Here is a 13,266-nt window from a genome sequence, read left to right as displayed (position 1 = left end):
GAGTGGCAGCTCGGGTAATTAAGCGGTGGTACGAAGCGCTCTCTGACTGCCATAACAAGCCTGTCAGGACCGTTCTGTGTGGACAGAGTGCTCAAATCAATGGGCTCTCCTTGAGTCCCTTTTTTCTGAAAATACACACCTTTGCCAGGTGGATGGGGAGACAGAGAGAAAGAGAGAGAGAGAGAGAGAGAGAGAGAGAGAGAGAGAGAGAGAGACTGACAGAGGTGCAGACGGGGTCCTCTGCCATGTGAAGCCAGTGTCACTGTCCACCTCGAGAGGGAAAAGAAGAGTGAGAGAAAGATCAGGCCTAAAAGTCAATACAATCAAATCAGGCAACCCTAAACACAGATCACCACGGTACTGTATTCACAAGAGAAAATACACATGAACACAATTAACATTTTCTAACAACATGACCACAACACACCCACACACGCACACACAAATTCACATAATCATACAACTGCACACACAGCCATGGCTGAATGCCATAGCATTTCATACATGATTTTTAGTTGACTGATATACAAAATATATGAAACACATGCACTCTTCGTGGGATGTGAGAGAATCATGTATGCATGATCCATGTCACCGTATGAATATGAATGGGACACCCATGAAAGGGGCTGTAATCACATGTCACACTAATGGAAATGTGCGATTCAGAATCAGAATCAGAATCAGAATCAGAATAGTATTTATTGCCAAGTAGGTTTACACCTACCTGGAATTTGTTCTGATGTATAGGTGCATACAGTAAACATAAAAACATACAAACACAGTAAGTACTACACATAACATAAAACATAAAAACACAGTAAGTACTACACAAACACAATAAGTACTACAATACAAAAAGCAGGGCAGGAGTGCAAAAGTGGAAAAGTGCAAAAGTGCAAAAGTGCAAAAGTGTACCACTTTCAGGCCTAGGACGAAAACTTCACCCTCAAAAATTCACACTTTCTTTTCCCAGACCCACTCATTCATTCACATATACACAATTGCGTGTGTGTGCGTGTGCGTGCACACACATACGCACACACACATACTTACAGACACTTTTTACCATTTCATTTATGTCCTGGCACTAACTGTGATAGATGAGGCCCTCACAGTCTATCACTCCTCCTTGTCTTATTATCTCTCCTCTTTGTGTACACTGGATTAATTCCAGATTGCACTTCAAATTAAACTTGAATGTCACATGTTTTATTACAGAGTAAATTCAGACATGAGGAAGGAGAGGATGAGAAGCGAGAGGAAGAGGGGGAAAAAGAGACCCTTTATGGCAGAAGTGAAGAAAAAAAGTGTGTAATATTGGGCTCCTGAAAGGGAAAGACTGTAAATGTCACACGGCACGGCGAGCAGCAACCTTTACAGTAATACAGCAGCTCCTAAATTATCATACCGTGTTGAATTTTTTGACTCTCATAACAATTTCGTGTTAGTCTTTCCTTGGCCGCTCTAGAATGGTATGTTAGACACACTTAGCTGAAGATGGGTAATTTGTCTGTAACCTGTAACCTGGCTATGGTAATGTGATCACATCATTGTTTGTATGAAGTGCTGATTGCTCAAGCAGCTATCTGCTGTTAGTCTGGTGCAAGGAGCCATTTTTTGAATCGCTGATAAATGCAGCATTGTCTAGAATCTATACACACGCACTCGCACATTCGTGAAATTCATTCTCTCTGTCGCCCCCACTTACACAACCACACATTCTCTCTCTCAGACACACACAGGCTGGAGATGCAATGCAACAGCAATCTCCTTGGCTTTTAGATTCACTAGGAAACAGAATCCTGGTTTCTGACATTTGAGTGTGGATGAAAATACCGCTGCATATGAGCAAAAACATCTGGATTTAAAAAGATATTGATTAGAAAAGGGCAATTCAATTTAACTACACCTTATATATTATGTGGACTACTGCACAGCAGCTATCATTTCAGCTATTTCAGCCACAACTCTGATCCTGGACTATAGTGTGGTACACCTGGGTGCCGTTTTCCCATGTGCATATGTGCTTATAATAATCAAGACATGATGACAGCAAGGACCAGCAACAATATTCCGTATTAGTCCAAGGACATGTCTTACAAAGTGAATGACAACTCATAATATTTCACCAAGCCAGTATCAGGGATATCTGATAGGTGTCAGTGTGTTATCACTATCAAAACCTCCTGTTAACTGGCCCATTTCCTATGAGGTATGCCCACTATCTGCCATGGACAACACATACATGTGGTGTCACTTGATTTGATTCACTTGAAAATCACTTTTAATTGGTAACAGCAAAGCATTGATTGCGATGTGAGCCTGAAGTAAAACCATTCAGGCTTAATACAAGAAGTGGGAAATAAGGTGCTATAGGTGCATACAGCTGATTGGCTTTGCACGTGTCTCCTACACTGTAAGTGGAGTCATTGATTTGTCGGAGGGGGCTGCTTCTCCACACAATCACTTCAATAAAGCTGCATTTGGAGCAGTGATGTTTTGTGACAGAAAATAAATTAAGTGGAAGAGGGTAATAATTCTGCAAACGAACGTCACTAACTAGCTCTGGCTATGTAGGCCAATCATTACGTGACTACATGCATACACCCAGCACAGTGCGCTGAATGAACAGGTGATGGTCATGTGCACAGTCCATTTGTCCACCTAAAACCTGAAACAATAATCGTAACTTATTAAATAATAGTTAATCATAACTGATTAAATATACAGCTATAGGGAGGCTTTGGCTAAACTAAGCAGAACATTTCCTTGTTTGACACGAAGAGGTAAATATCTGAATGTGGATGAAACAAGAAATTGTTTGGGTATCAAGAAGGCCATGGAAATACAGCACACAACAGATGGGGTTAAAAAAAGAGAAATTACTGCATCCCAGTGTTCTGCGTTCTGTGCATCTGGCCTATTTTATGTGCCTAATTTCTGTTGTGGGCCCGTGCCCCTCGCGTGATTCTCCAATTGACGCTTGTACGTCTGTGGACACAGGGCGCGTAGCCCCAGCAAAGGTCGCGAACATCGAGGTTGGCAGTCACAGCGCAGAGCCGCAAGGGAATCAATACAGTGCAAACTACAATTTCACTGTCCGATCATTGACCATCAGCCTGAGATAATAAGCTGATACCTTAACTGGTAGTATTCAATTTGTTCCAGCAGCACCCTTAAACCTAATAAAGCGATTGCTCGCGGCTCAGTGAGCTGTTTCAATTAGGAATCTGTTAATGAACAGGCCGCATTCGTTTCACGAGATTGATTGGCGTGTTCAGCCATCGCTTTGATTTTTCTCTATGAATCCAATAATGCGCAGCAGAGGAAGGTAAAATAAACAAAATCCCGATAAATAGCTCCTCAGAACCAAATAAGTAAAGGTTGAACGGCGCAATAGAGTGTCTGTATTTTAAAACGGTAACACTTCAAACATCTAATTTTAATTTACACAACTTTATGCTGTGCATGCCCAAAGTGACAAATAAGGATATGATTCCATTCATGGCTCACCTTTCTCACAACTAATTTACTCTTAGCTCCACAAGCTAAAATGACTAAATAGACCCATCGTGACTACGGTACATATGCATAATCAAATGAAATATTGTTTTTTACACTGAGGTTCACGACAAAATAGTGTATTTCAATAACAAGCGGAAACATTTTGGTATCAGAATTCCAACCCCCATGACCTAAGTCTCATTGGGGTGTTATACTAAAGAGCCATACGGCGTCTATAAGCCAGTCATCATTGCTCATAATATTCATAGCGGAAACTTTGTCGCCGCCTTGTGATGAGAGGTGTAAAGAGCTGGCAAAGACAGGCTGCGCATTCCATAAGGGGCTTTTAAAGGGAAAAATCAATAACAATAATATTTTGCGCCGACCAAGTCAATATCCCCACTCAACTGAAATTATGATTAAATATTAATTTACACTACATCCACCCCATTTGCTGCAATAATAATAAAAACATGACACTGAACATGCCAACGTTCGTTGACTTCCACCGATGGAAATGACTTTGCTGCTAATTTTGTCTTATGCTTTCAAATAGTTAAAAATAAAATATCTTTCATGCAAAATATTTGCCAGAAAGGACAGGTCTACAGACTCATTTACAATGTTACACTCACACAAACCATATAGCCCTTTTCATGAAATGTATTAATTTCAGCACATATACCTCCGTTTTGAGAAATATTCTGTACAGACATCTGATATATTCAATGTTCATTTTGCATTTTATTTCATTTAGTTTTTAGTCTACGTCTATATTCCTAAGCAATGAAACCTCCGTGTTTAAATCTTATTCCACATAAGCCTTTCTAGGCCCTAAAATAAAGCGCATATAATCCACCCAGAAGTCGAAAATGCATAGTTTTATTTTACAGAAACTTTACCGACTTTATCAATTTAGAGTTGAGTAATTACTCTTAATAAATCGCAATATGAACAACTGTTATTTTTTTGTCTTACATATAAAGCTCTAATAGGATAAATTCGTCCGTTTTCATATTAACTACTGCGTAAGGAAAAATATCAGAAACAGGATTCACCCTAATTCCACTTTTACAGTCTCTGAATAAATTAGTTTATCATCGCTTTTAAATCCGCAGATTTTAACGGCTGTTATTAGCAAGTACTTCACAGCTATCGCACATGACTGATATATCTCTAAATTAAACAGTGAAAACTGCAATGTTTCACATGGTGTCTTGTGCGAACATGAGACAGGCGATGACTGGCACCCAGATCCTATGAGAGGGATTACGCATATTTCAAAGGACAAACCTATGGCGACTCCCACGAAGAGCTATCAATACAACAGCATATCTCCAGCTGGATCAATTGCAGATGGTGTCTCAAAAAGCTCTGGCGCGCTGGAGTGGCGGTCACAACAACCTGCAGGGGAGAGAGAAGGGAGACCGGCCGGCTGGTGAGCTGGCTTCCTGACCACACGGGTGGACCAGAGCGCACGTCCTTCCTTTGGAGAAGATTTTAGGAGCACACTTACAAAATAAGTATTATGAGGTGTAAGGAAGCATATCCAAGTTTTTTTTTTCTAAGACTGAGATAAAACCAGTTAGGCCAAATATAAAATACAACTCGATAGAAAAAAGACCCCAACTAGGCTACTTGCAGTCCACAAACAGTTGCATATCACTACGCTGACAGTTGTTAGTAGTGGCAATAATAACAGTTGTAGTAATAATAATAATGATCATAACCATTATCATAATAATAGTAATAATATTCGTAATTGTATTAGTAGCCTACCATCAATTTGTCCTTTGGTCCCAGTTGAGAGGTAGCCATGAAAAAAAAGCTTGAACAGGCTATTTGTGAACGTTCATTAGCGCCACATAATTACTATACTAATTAAGACGACACGGTGGTTGACGAGGATTGTTGCGCTGTCATGACAGTCCACATCGCACCAATATTCAACAAGAGGTGAAGGCTCCGCAGCCTCTACGCTGACACTCATTTGAGCATCACTGCAAAACCCATCCCCACCCCCTCTGATAGGATGCAAGTCACACACTTACCCTCATATTTAGGATAAATAATGAAGTCGAAATAAAACACAAAGCCAAAAGGCGGGCGCGCAAATTTATCAAGAGGAGAAGTGCACGCGGGGTATTTTGCTGGGGAAATGTCATGTGCAATATTCACTACCGCCGTTTCCCCTCGAGCTGTGTAGAATCATTGCTTACACTCAAAGGGCCTGACATGGACAATATCACCATGAGCCCGTCACGCAGCATATCTCTAACAGAAAAAGGGCTAAGCTGCGATTTCTTCCCGTTACTGACATGTTTCTCTGGGTCGACTGAAGAAGATGAGAGCTGCCAAATTAAGTGTAACCTAACGAATGGAGCTTTTCCGCTTCCGTTATTGTAAAACATATTCTACCTTTTAAGGCACTGTGAACTTGCAAAAAAAAAGTTTTGGAAAGAACCTCGCATGTCGCCAATAAAAAAATACACCAAATAGGAAACACAACGAAATTGTTCTGAAATTAAGAAAGAGTCGTCCTCGCTGAATTTGCAGTGCGTTCTCAAATCGCAGCAAAATGTAAGCATTTTACAGTAGTTACGTGCATTTTAAATGGAACACATTACAAGACATTTATTTTTTCCCTATAGGTGCTGTTAGATAGTGGAAGGATTATTGCTAAGACAGAGCATTCAGAATTCAATGACTGGCTCCAAATTGTCATGATAAGGTAAGAAGTCACTGATTGGTTGGATGCTGGTGCCGTCAAGACTCAGCCAATGGCAGGAGCTGAGAGGAGTCGCGTTGTGTGTTATAATGAAGGAGAAAATATTGGTTGCCTTCGCTTGGGCCGTGACGTCAACGTAGGAAGTCATTGTAGAGCAACACTAAGACGATTACTAGCAAAAAGCGAGCGTGTTGTCGAGGAGTTAGCCCTCAGAATCTCTCCATATCTCAACTTTGAGAGAAAGTTCAATAACCATAACAAAAGGACGTGGACTACACAGACCCTCAGTTTTCCTGATTCCACTCTGAATGTAATCACATCTTGGAGCGGTACCTCCAGCTGAACGCTTTCTTTAAATTGAGAGGATTTCGTTTGTTTACCTGAAATGCGTATTTTTGCAGGCTCTGCTGGTTCGTTCTTTTAAAACATTTCGTTTACCAGGGTTGCTACATTTTTGCATCGCTAACATTTATTTTCTTCTTTATTGTATCACTTTTTATTTGGGGGAAAGTTGTTATGAAGACCACTTAAACATCCACGTTCGCCCTTACTATGGAAGGATCCAGCGGGTCTAGTTTTGGAATAGACACTATTTTATCCTCGGCCAATTCTGGTAACCCTGTACTAATGAACGGAGATTTTCGCCTCAGTGACAGCAGGACAGCGGATTTCAGGAGCCAAGCAACGCCGTCACCATGCTCGGAGATAGACACGGTGGGCACTGCCCCTTCGTCCCCCATCTCGGTCACCATGGAGCACCCCGATCCGCATATGGTGCAAGAGAGCCTCCAGCACCATCATCTCCATCATCACAACCAGGCGCAAAGTTTGCAGCTCTCGCCCCAACAGCAGCAGCAGCTCGCAGCGGCTGGCTGTGTACCACGGACTGCCACTTCTTCATTTTTAATCAAAGACATTTTGGGCGACAGCAAGCCGCTCGCAGCATGCGCACCTTACAGCACCAGTGTGCCCTCACCTCATCACACCCCCAAAGCGGAACATTGCTCACCTGCAGACGGCTTCAGGCCCAAACTGGATCAAGATGAAAACAGAGGAAAGCTGGACAAAAGAGATGATATTCAGAATGACATGAAATGTAACGGTAAGCTTGTTCACAAATCAGTATTTGTTCGGATATTTTTGTGTCTGTATAGGTTACATGTTGTGGGGATTTGGAGAGGCAAATGCAAAATGCCAAATTCGGTATTTCTATATTTTTTGTCTGAACTGCTAAGATTGTTGTTATGAAATCTTTCTTTTTATTGTTAAGTCTTTTAGAATTGTTCAATTTCACACTCCAAAATCCACAAGGCATGCTTACACAGGCCTGCTTAAATAAGACATCATAATAATACTTCAATAGATTTATTTTTAAATGTCAGCAGACATCAACAACACTAAATTATTTTAATTGCAAACAATACTCAGACTTGTAAATAAATCTCAATCTGCAAATGCATTTTCACTATGAATATGAGTTTTTATCCTTGTTACAATACTCTCTTCGCATAATTAATTTACCATTTCCTCTTTACATCAAATACAAGCCTCTGGAGCCAAATGCATCTTTTTTGTCAGTCCTTTAAACCAAACAGACCTGCTTTAGCACCATGTTTATTTACGGGATTTGCTGCATCCTGGTCTGTATGAAATAATAACGCTAGGTGCTGTCTGTCAGCAAGGTTCCCACTTATTAGCATAACAGCACGGAAAACAGATGTAAAGCCTGGCCATTTTTCCCCGGTGCGGGAACCTCCCTAGTGGGTCAATTAGAGAGATTATTGTTCTTCCTAGAGGGGGGATCATGGTGCACCGCAAAAACTGCTACAAATAGAGACGGATTGACAAATCGATTTCCCACTTTCTTTCCTGAGAAAAATATATATCGCCTATATTCCCTGCACGTGAAAAAAAATCTCTATATTTTCACAACTTTATTTCTGTGTTTTTGGCTGATTTTCTTGCATTTTTAAAAAAGGTTTTTGAAAGATAAAATGATGTAGGCCAACACGTCAAAATTAATTGAAAGGACGCACATTTTTCAAAAGTTTAATTCAAAGACAGACAGAAACGGCCAGGTCATACTGCTCAATAACAGGTTATACCAATACACCTGATAATATATCTTGACCTATTTGACCAGAAACATACATTTTTGTTCTCATAAATGCTTTGCACTGTTGACAGACGTGGAAATTCCTAACTTTATGATCACACTAATACAGTCGTAGCATATACCTTGACAGTTGTGTAATTTTTGTTTTGCTCAGGAACAAAAGAAGAAGAAGACCGTGAGATCTCCAGCAGCAGAGACAGCCCGCCGTCGCGCTCCAAGAAGCCCCGCAAGGCGCGGACAGCCTTTTCTGACCATCAGCTCAATCAGCTGGAACGCAGCTTCGAGCGCCAGAAGTACCTCAGTGTGCAAGACCGCATGGACCTTGCGGCCGCACTCAACCTTACTGACACGCAGGTCAAAACCTGGTACCAGAACCGACGGTACGTTTGTATTATTATTATTATTATTAGTATTATTATTTGTAGTAATAGTAGAAGTAATAGGCTAGTAGTAGCACTAAAATATGATTTCGCTCTTGGCGTGGTTTATTTGTAAGGCGTGGCCAAATAAACAGGGCCTTGGAATTACTTAACATATTGCGTAACATTTCACACAATTATAGAGTAGGTCCTCATTTAAATTAGAATTTAGTTTTATCTAAGTCCAAATAAATTGAAAAAGAGATTTTTTAATGATGGCCTGTTATTTAGATTTGTTTTGTGTCGTGCGCTACCTATCTTGCGTCATCAGAAATTACAGTTTTAGTGTGTATGAAGTGTATAGTTGAGTTAGAGCGCCATTGGTGAAGGACCACTGCAAGGTGTGGTTGTCACCTGTCTTATCAGCACTTGTCTGGTGGTGGGTCATGACAAAAAAACAGGCCTATTCATCAGTAACTCAGTCTGGGACATGTGTGATCACTTCAAGCTTTCACATGCTTCACTGTTATTTGGGGGACTGAAAGGGGTATGTAGTTTATTCAAAATACAGTATTCGGTGTATTTTATTTTTTGGGAAATAACATGCATTCGAATTAGATTTACACTATGCAGCTAGCCTATATTCGCTTAACCGAGGACCTGCTTTAAAAAAAGGGTTAGGCACGAAAATGAAATACTTTCAGTATTAAAATATATATTAATATAGAATATGTGCGCACCTTTTTAAGCATTTTTTTCCATAACTTACCCTAATTAGAGGCATAACCTTCGATTCATGCTTCAAATAATTAGGCCTACCCAATTAAGGCATCGTTTTGGGAATTGGCACAGTCTGAACCGGTTAAATAATTGATTTTGTTGTATTTTGATCTGATTTCAGGACGAAATGGAAGAGGCAGACCGCTGTCGGATTAGAACTCTTGGCCGAAGCTGGAAATTATTCTGCCTTACAAAGAATGTTTCCGTCGCCCTATTTCTACCACCCGAGTCTCTTGGGGACCATGGACAGCACAACAGCAGCCGCCGCAGCAGCGGCCATGTACAGTAGTATGTACCGGACTCCTGCCGCCCCGCATCCTTCTCTTCAAAGGCCACTTGTCCCCAGGGTGCTCATCCATGGCCTTGGGCCTGGGGGGCAACCAGCGTTAAACCCACTGGCAAACGGGATTCCACGGTAAAAAAAAAGAGAGAAAAGAATTCAAAGACAATTAAAACAGTTTTCTTTTTTCCACATGAGATGTATGGGACTGCGCCGAATTCTGAAAAAGACAAACCTTTTAAAAAAGACAATTTATAGACCGTTTTACGGATGAAGAGCAAAAAGTACTATTTAATATGAACTGACGTGAACACGGACACTCACAAAGACCATGACAGAAAAAGGACTGTTCTCATGTCTGTCTGTTTCTGTTTTTGTTTTATTTTGTACAAATACACTTATACTAGCAAATAAACTTATAAAGTTTATTAGATGGAAAGAAAGGGTTGAATAAAGTCCGACTGAAAACTAAATGATCCATTGTCTGTTCAGAAATAATAGTTTGGGCTTGGGAAACTGCTGGAGAGTACAAGGAAGTAGAAGATGTTTAGAAGACACATGTGATTATTATTGCTATTATTATATTATTATTATTAATGTTGTTGTTGTTATTAGTATTATTAGTGTTATTGTTGTTCACAGCGAAAAACAACATGATAACATGCCAATAGGATAATAATAATAATAACAACAACAATAATAATATTATTCATATTAATAATAATATCAACAATAATTGTATTCATATTAATATTTCGTTTTGAAAGGTTTTGACATTTAAATTAAATTGAAAGTTTTGGAATAGTTAATGATAAATATTATGCCCAAGTACAAAGTGCCTAATGCACATCTCCCTTCTGTCATTAGTTGATGAGAGCAAATTTTAGTCTATGAACTGCTTTCAATCCCATCCCACCTAGCAAACCCATTCCCTAGATGGTCGCCCTTTCAGATGGCAAAGCAAAGTAAACAAAGGTTACAATCAATTTGTGGAATAAACTTTACCAAACAATTCAAAGGATCTCTTGGAAAAAAAAACATTTGGCCGTAAGCTTTCAGAGGGCCGTCTTGGAAGAAAAAGAAGTCCAAACTGATTAGCATAGATGTGCATTGAAACGGTTGCACTGATCGGCTCACGGTATATGCATATTTAGCAGCTCTCTGACGATGAGAATAAATGGTTTGATGAGCTGCAAAAAGTGGGTTGCCCTGGGAATGTGCAACGTGGTCCCGGCTTGGCAGCTGTTCCGTGGGAGCCCAACGCCACAGACCACAGCGAAGGACAGACAGCAGGCGCTGCGCTTCTCAGCGTGAGCGATCAAGAGGAAGGCCACAGGAATTAAAGGGAGAAAAAATTAAACATAAACAATTATGGGGTGGGTGGGTGGATTGGGGGTTGGGTGATTCCCTCGAGGATGGTTATTACGTTTTGTCATCCAAGGTAAAGAGCCTTATACTGGTGAGACCAGTGCCAGCATACAAAAAGTAAACACTGACCGTTTAATTCCGTAATTTTTTCCCCTCTTTTGATGTTTTTAATTTCCATAGACAATTTTTAAATCAACAGGAAAAAATCACTTCTCCCATTCTTGCAAGCTGTGTAATGAACGGAGAAAGATACCCCAGTTCCCCGATATGGCCTAGTACAATTCTAACATACACATGAAAGGACTCTGAATTTAGTTTGTAAATGCGGAACAGTACAGCCTAAATTAACTCAAAGAGAATTTTTAAGAAGCGGTTGCTGTAGATATTAAATAATCCAGACAACATAGATCTAACAGTATGTGTTAGAAATGAAAAGAAAATATCTTATATTTTCTCCTACATGGCTGAGGTTGGCCACTTTCTAAATCAATATGGACACATGTTCCCTTTCTTTTTCATGAAGTAGCCTCTCTCTGTGTGTGTGTGTGTGTGTGTGTGTGTGTGTGAGTGTGTGTGTGTGTGTGTGTGTGTGTGTGTGTGTTTGTTTGTATCGTAGATGTGCGTTTCGAGGGGGGATGTAATTAAATGAACATTAGAATTCCTACTGTTTTTTTTTTAAGTACGACGGTGTCCTCTTGAGATCGTTGGTACAGGGGCTCTTTCATGTGAATTGGCTGCAGGATGAAATCGCTCCGGGGCACGTTTGTTGGGGCTTCCCTAATTGGAGAATCGTTTGCTGATTTCTATGTTATTAAACTCCCGTTAAAGCCAAGTTGACCTTTGCTGTGGACTGAAAAGAAGTGAGAAGTGAAAGTAGTCTCCGGCAGTGACCGAGCCGTTTCCAAATAAGACAATGACGAGACGAATGAAAATCACTACTTTGAAATATTTTTTAATAATTGACAACAAGAGCAGACAATGGGGCGACATAAACATGGCAGATACATGCACACTTTGAGAAATGAAATAATATATAAACACAAACGGATGTAAATACCAAACATAGTTTAGGTCTGCCATTTATTTGTAAAACCCATTTGCAGAATTTGAAGGAAAAAATATTAGTCATTTATAGGTAGCCAACATAAAATAAACTCCTGTAGGTCGCATTGGTTATTGATTGGTTGCTTCAAAGACATTTCGTATCTTAAAACCTAAAGGGCTATTCCTTTTGTTTTCATTAGCAATCGCATTAGTCAAGTTGGCAACACGTATAGTCCCTAGCCATTTTGAAATTGTGTGCGCGAACACCCGTTTGCTTGCAAAGCAAGGCTTCTGCGGCCAACGATCAGCTCATTAAAACCTAAAATACAGAAAAAATATATACACTCCCCCAGGCTACGGGACATGGGATCGGTGTTGATCTACCAATGACAATATTTTCCTTTGGGCAGACAGTGGAGTATCCCCGTAGATGCATAATCAACATCTACTATGGAATTGGTATCTCTGGTCACTTTTAGACCTGCAGTTCTGAGGTGTACTTTGTGGCAATCATGTAACTATTTTAACTTCAATTTTTACACAATTTTTAAATTAAGAAATTACTTAGATGTTCCGACGATATAACACCTTTACTGAAGCTGTTAACTAAGTGTCTATTCAATATACAGGGTAACAAGTGTATTTAATAAAAAAAATATGCTCACGGGGACAGAAAAAAAAGAAAGAAAGTCGCTTTTCATTAAGACCAATATAAGTGAGACATTGTGAGAGTTTCTTTGGGGATTTATTTTTTCATTAACTTACTGGAAGGAAAAAAATGTTTGCAGTCTGGCCCAGGAGAAGTTGTCCAGGTGATGATTAAATACATTTCAGTCCCCTTGGCAAAACTATTTTGCCAGCTATAATCCCCCACGTTGACAGGTATAAAGTTGCTTCAAAGTGCAATTCCCAAACTGTTAACTCAACAATTTTACAGTTGAGAAAACCGTGCGTTGTTGATATTTATTGTTTTAACTATGTCAGCAGTTAACGTTTAACAACATGCATTGGCTAGCGCGAGTAGCAGAGCATGCTGTTTAGCCCAGGGGTGACCTGGTACTGTACATTTTTGAGGTGATTAGTG

The 13,266-nt window shown here is 40.0% G+C and overlaps 1 protein-coding gene across 1 annotated transcript; it reads left to right on the top strand.

The window, feature by feature from the left end:
- Positions 1–6,411: 6,411 nt before the first annotated feature.
- Positions 6,412–10,243, top strand: barhl2 (BarH-like homeobox 2). Its single transcript, XM_012839429.3, has 3 exons — positions 6,412–7,337; positions 8,506–8,731; positions 9,612–10,243. The coding sequence occupies exons 1-3, from the start codon at positions 6,788–6,790 to the stop codon at positions 9,907–9,909; spliced, it is 1,074 nt and encodes a 357-aa protein (XP_012694883.2). The 5' UTR covers positions 6,412–6,787; the 3' UTR covers positions 9,910–10,243.
- Positions 10,244–13,266: the final 3,023 nt, after the last annotated feature.

The sequence above is a fragment of the Clupea harengus genome, chromosome 10 (genome assembly GCF_900700415.2).
Source record: "Clupea harengus chromosome 10, Ch_v2.0.2, whole genome shotgun sequence".
Taxonomy (NCBI): Eukaryota; Metazoa; Chordata; class Actinopteri; order Clupeiformes; family Clupeidae; genus Clupea; species Clupea harengus.
This window is presented reverse-complemented; position numbering and strand designations above follow the sequence as displayed.

Excerpts from the sequence above, each read along its gene's own strand:
- barhl2 (XM_012839429.3), top strand. The coding sequence starts at position 6,788 with ATGGAAGGATCCAGCGGGTCTAGTTTTGGAATAGACACTATTTTATCC. Across the intron at positions 7,338-8,505 it reads GAATGACATGAAATGTAACG|GAACAAAAGAAGAAGAAGAC; the intron begins GTAAGCTTGTTC and ends TGTTTTGCTCAG. Across the intron at positions 8,732-9,611 it reads ACCTGGTACCAGAACCGACG|GACGAAATGGAAGAGGCAGA; the intron begins GTACGTTTGTAT and ends ATCTGATTTCAG.